The 6,000-nt window shown below is 36.6% G+C and overlaps 1 protein-coding gene across 1 annotated transcript in view; it reads left to right on the top strand.

Moving 5' to 3' along the window:
* Window positions 1–6,000, top strand: part of LOC136024993 (SWI/SNF-related matrix-associated actin-dependent regulator of chromatin subfamily E member 1-related-like) — a 33,654-nt gene that overhangs the window by 20,987 nt on the left and 6,667 nt on the right. Inside the window, exons 4-5 of the mRNA XM_065700607.1 lie at window positions 107–294; window positions 3,803–3,961. Coding sequence (XP_065556679.1) covers window positions 107–294; window positions 3,803–3,961 — 347 coding nt within the window. The remainder of the gene's footprint in view (window positions 1–106; window positions 295–3,802; window positions 3,962–6,000) is intronic.

Here is a 6,000-nt window from a genome sequence, read left to right as displayed (position 1 = left end):
GCACGTTGTGAGGGCGATGGCCTTGGTTGAAGTAAAATAGTTTTAATGAAATATTTTTAAATGAGAAATTTCATTTTTTTCTATGTTTTATGCTATTAACTTTTAGTTTTGTTACATCTATTCGGGAATCAGTCGCTGCAAAATATCCTCAGGCGACGTTTGGTGACTTGACTCATTTACTAGCAGAAGAATGGAATAAATTACCTTCAGAAGAAAAGAAGCGTCATCTGGATATTGCCAAGACTGAAAAAGAGAAGTATCGTATGGAGCTGACAGAAATTGAAAAGAAATATGGTAGGCTTAATCTTGTCGATTCAGTTTTCTATTAAATAGACTCTATAAATGAAGAGTGGTGTATTAGTAGATCTGCTGTTGAATCCAATCGACTGGATGAAACAATTCAGAATAATTGATTTATTGGTAATTTGATTTTAGTACACCTTTCATCACATGGGAAGGTGCCTATTTGTTTGCTTGTTTATGCACTCAAGTATAGAGTATGAAGGAAGTGTACAAGTCCTTTTTTCTTTAAGGCTATTCATAATTGGTTCCTAAAAAGTGAAAATGTTATGTTGAAGATCAACCGCTTTGTAGCTAAAATCTAGAAAATGAAGTAAAAGTTCAGTCAATCGTTTTGACTTCTGGTAGGCTCATTTTATGTGTTCTAAAAGCTACGTCGTCAAACTGGAAATTTTCGAATTTATTTGGCTTTAATTATACAGTTGGAACCGTAAAAACCAGTGTCTTGGCTAATTTCTTTATTTTGTATAGGTTAGAAAGGGCTAGTATATGTCATGGATTTTTCATCACGACAGTTAAAATCAAAAATATTTAAAACTTGTCTTTATAAAAAATAAATAAATAAAATGTCTAGTCAGGAAAATTAGTATTTGACACTGATTCAGAAACGGTAACTATTATGTTGATTAATCTTCATAGTAAATTGCAAAAATAAATTTATACAAATGTCAAAAAAGAGACCGAAACTTCGAAAATGGTGTCAGGTCAAAGTAAACTGTGAACTGTTGGAATTATCGTGGTTCTAACTCCACTGCAGGAGAATTACAACCCCCCCCCCCTATTTTGTAAAGCAAGGAAAATCACTTTTCTGCACAAGAAAGCACTGACTATTTTTTCCCCAGGGATGACCATATCGAATTAGTGCTGGTATAATCTCAGAAGAGGGCTCAAATTAAAATTTATCTCCATATCTAGTGACTCTTTAGTTAACAAAAGAGATGAAGTCTCAGCAAGATGGCGGTTTCTGCCGTTTTGTCCACAAATATCAATTTGTGCTCAAGGAGGGTGGATGAAGAATGAAAATTCTAAGGTAGCCGATGGATTCTTTATGGTCTGAAACCCAAGATTGGAGTTTTTGAGCCCCTGTGTTAACAAACTGCAGTAGAGTGACGTTTTTGGCCATTGACCCCGAACCGAAGGTTCTATAGCCCCTAATTTGGAAAATGAGGAAATAGTTTTTCACTGTAACTACCATTGCTACTACTAAACAACTCACTGCACCACCAAGCCGTCTGAGACTAACCAAGCTGCGAATGCTCATCCTGCATCCCAATCTATTAAAAGCATCCCTGTTTACATCGTCCTATGAAGTCTTAATTGTCGTCAAATCTTCCTTATGATCTCCTCTCACCCTATTCAGGGCTGGCCTGATTTTGCCTGATAATGTGTCCTAGCCATCTCAACCTTTTTCACACTATAGCCCTAAAAAGCTAGATTGAACCACATTTTTCGCATTGCTTTCTGTTGAAATACTTTGTCACACGGGTACCCGAAGAAATCCGCCGACTATCCTCTGGAAAACATCTTACAAATCCTTTTCCGTCTTTCGGAGCGCGGAGGTTTCAGAATCATACTTGACCACTGTCATCGCTGTAGCTTCAAATATTCTAATCGCAGGCTTATCTTCCTATTCTTCGAAACTTTTTTTTAACTGTGAAAAAGCACTGTGGGCCTAAGCTATTCTACTTTTAACACTTTCACTGCATCCGCCATCTTTGCTAATAACACTTTTTTATAAGTAAGGCTATCCCTTTTGATCTATCTTCTCGTTGCCCGACATAACCTCTTCACCTTAGCCAGTCTAAGCGACTTATACTCACTGTATCTGTTACAATAAATTTGAATTCAGAGACCACTGAACGTTAAATACCTTTAGTAGAAGTAAGAAGTGTTTTAAAATGCATGACTAATCGTGCTTCGTCGCTAGATTTAGATGAAGTATCAATCAGACTGTTAATGAATCGTAAGTAAAAGCAATATGTTGCAATGCATCCTAATTGCAACCATAGCTGCATGCCAACCTAATTTAAGAGCTTGTCGGGTGGAAAAAAAATATTTTTGAGGTTATTTTTAGGAATGGCCACTATTAGATCGATTGATTTTAAGAGTAACTGTTTATCGGGAAATCAAATTTAAGGGAATTTCATGAAAAAGCCTGAATCGCCATCATCGAGAACCTTGTTCGGGAGAGTTACAGCCCCCTCCTTGGACGACAAAGAATCACTTTTTGCATAGGAAGCACTAATGTGTCTCTTTTTTCCCATGGGTCATTATATCGATCCAGTAGCCATAGAGTGTTAAGAGTTAGGTCATTTGAAAGGAAATCACTTTATCTAGTGCCTTTTTAAGTAACTAAAGACGTAATGCAACAGCAAAATGCATTTTCTGCTGTTTTATGCGATAAAACATAAAATTTGCTTTTAACAGGGTCAAACTGCCAGTCAATGCGTATTCTAAGGTAGCCTATTGGTTTTTCAAGGTCTGAAAGGTGAAGAAGGAGATTTTGATTTCTCCTGTCTTGAGTAATCACAGCAAAGTTGCACTATCTAACATTTTGACCCACAAAATATCAATTTTTGTGCTGTCTTTCGGATTTAAGCCTTCAATTGAGCTTATTATTAAAGGAGGTGAAATCCTTTTGTTAGAGGAATATGGAACACTGAGGTACATTACTGGTAAATTCTGTCAATTATGGATATCTGTTTTTGGTTTCTTTTTGTACTATTTCTTTTCTGAGATTTTATCTTGTTTTCAAGACTCACCAATCACTTTTTAGTAATAAAAGAAACGTTGAAATAATAATACCAGTTCTCTCCCTTACTCTATTTATAAGTAAAATATGTTATTCTTTATACTGTGTGTGTGATCTTAATTAAAAAATAAATATAGTTTCTGAACTGAATATTTTTCAGGTTTTTTTTTATCATATTTTCCTCTTCTTTTTTCTCTATAAATTGTACTTTTTACTGTCTTAAAAATCTCAACTGTGGCTTTCCTAGCGCATTCCCATGCATTTAATTGTGTTTTGTTAGTAAATTACTCGATTCTTGTCAAATGTTTTAACAACACTCACAGCATGTCAAATGCAAATGATGTGAGGGCTTACATGCTTACACATGCAAATTCCATTACATATGCTGAAATTCCCAGTTTCTCGCTTGTTGAGGAATTAATTAACAATTACCAAGTTATTATTACTTTCTTTTTCATGAGTATGGAGCTAACTATGTCATAAAAAGTTGGTGTTACTAGTTGTCCATGTGTATTTCATGCTGCAAGATAGCTCGTGTCATATCTTTTATTAGCTAAATCTGGTCTTTACGCACTATAGTTAATAGGAAAGCTTTATCTTTCTTGAAAATTGGTCTCTTTTTGGTTGTTACTTTAAAAAAAAAATTAAATTGGGGACGCAATGTGAAAAATTCATTTGATTTTATGTAAAATAATTGGGCTATGGGTTCAAGACATCCTAACCTGGTAATTTTTTTTCTTTCTTTTTTAGGAATCAACCTTCAAATCTTTCTGAAAATGCGTAGACCTCGCGGAAGGTGTAAACCATTCTCTGAAAAAGTTCGAACTAACCTTGAACGAAATAAATCCACGATGTTTGCAAGAAAAAGCTTAACCTCAGAAGAAAGATATATGAGAAGAATTGAAGGAGGTGAGTTTTTCTTCTCAATTTTGTCACACACAATGGAACTTTGAATGCCTGTTTTTAATTTGTTTGAAAACTTTGTCCAAAAATTGAAATAACTTATCGGTAAGGAATAGTTAAAATAGGTTAGTGTAAATAGATGCTTATTTACGTGCCCAAAGATGTGTGTCCTCTGAAGAAGGTAGATTGAAGTTCAAGTCGCTCTATGGTAATACTTAGATAGACAAGAAGACAAGTTTATTGTTTTGAATGGAAGTTGTAAGACAGACACGCATGACAGAACACTGTCAACAATGGCTCAGTTCGGTGGGAGCTAATTAAGCACCCCAAGGGATACAATCAGTGTGTAAGGTTTTCGTTGGCCCGTCCAACCACTTGAATTTAGTCTGTTGTGCCAGGCTCCTCTGTTTGGATTGTGGATGTCAGTTTGGACAACGGAACGTTTTTTTCTGAAGTTGTTTAGTTGAAGTTTGAATTGCTTGAGGACCCCAAGGGATGCAATCAGTGTGTAAGGTTTTCGTTAGCCTGTCCAACCACTTGAATTTAGTCTGTTGTGCCAGGGTCCTCTGTTTGGACTGTGAATGTCAGTTTGGACAACGGAACGTTTTTTTTTCTGAAGTTGTTTAGTTGAAGTTTGAATTGCTTGATCACCCCAAGGGATGCAATCAGTGTGTAAGGTTTTCGTTAGCCCGTCCAACCACTTGAATTTAGTCTGTTGTGCCAGGCTCCTCTGTTTGGACTGTGAATGTCAGTTTGGACTACGGAACGTTTTTTTCTGAATCTGTTTTGTTGAAGTTTGAATTGCTTGAGCACCCCAAGGGATGCAATCAGTGTGTAAGGTTTTCGTTAGCCCGTCCAGCCACTTGAATTTAGTCTGTTGTGCCAGGCTCCTCTGTTTGGACTGTGAATGTCAGTTTGGACAACGGAACGTTTTTTTCTGAAGTTGTTTAGTTGAAGTTTGAATTGCTTGAGGGCCCCAAGGGATGCAATCAGTGTGTAAGGTTTTCGTTAGCCCGTCCAACCACTTGAATTTAGTCTGTTGTGCCAGGGTCCTCTGTTTGGACTGTGAATGTCAGTTTGGACAACGGAACGTTTTTTTTTCTGAAGTTGTTTAGTTGAAGTTTGAATTGCTTGAGCACCCCAAGGGATGCAATCAGTGTGTAAGGTTTTCGTTAGCCCGTCCAACCACTTGAATTTAGTCTGTTGTGCCAGGCTCCTCTGTTTGGGCTGTGAATGTCAGTTTGGACAACGGAACGTTTTTTTCTGAATCTGTTTTGTTGAAGTTTGAATTGCTTGAGCACCCCAAGGGATGCAATCAGTGTGTAAGGTTTTCGTTAGCCCGTCCAACCACTTGAATTTAGTCTGTTGTGCCAGGCTCCTCTATTTGGACTGTGAATGTCAGTTTGGACAACGGAACGTTTTTTTCTGAAGTTGTTTAGTTGAAGTTTGAATTGCTTGAGCACCCCAAGGGATGCAATCAGTGTGTAAGGTTTTCGTTAGCCCGTCTAACCACTTGAATTTAGTCTGTTTTGCCAGGCTCCTCTGTTTGGACTGTGAATGTCAGTTTGGACAGCGGAACGTTGTTTTCTGAAGTTGTTTAGTTGAAGTTTGAATTGCTTGACTTCACAGTCGTTCGACCAATGTTCAAAATATTGGTCTGTGCCAAAGTTCAAAATATTGATTAAATTTAGAAAGCTAGTAACTGAACAATTCTATGCTTCATAACAGCGACTCATCTAAAAATTTCGTTATTTTTTTCTATTAATTATAAAAAAAAACTTTCCGAAAAAACCTTTTCAAAGAAAAGTGAAGGCCATATTATACTTAAGATCAGAACAAATAAAAACCTACTGTAACTCAGACTCAAAACTACCAGAAATTGCTATTAAAGAATAAATGAAAGATGTAATTCGTGTTCAGCGAAGTGCCAAGGACGCAGTAGGCTTTGAAGTTTTACGTTTAGGGAAGGGGACAGTGTCCAAACTCTTGTTTTTACTGAGAACATATTTTTCTCGAACAGTCTTGGAAAGAACTAATAAAATTAG

Source organism: Artemia franciscana, chromosome 3, assembly GCF_032884065.1.
Source record: "Artemia franciscana chromosome 3, ASM3288406v1, whole genome shotgun sequence".
NCBI classification, from domain to species: Eukaryota; Metazoa; Arthropoda; class Branchiopoda; order Anostraca; family Artemiidae; genus Artemia; species Artemia franciscana.
This window is presented reverse-complemented; position numbering and strand designations above follow the sequence as displayed.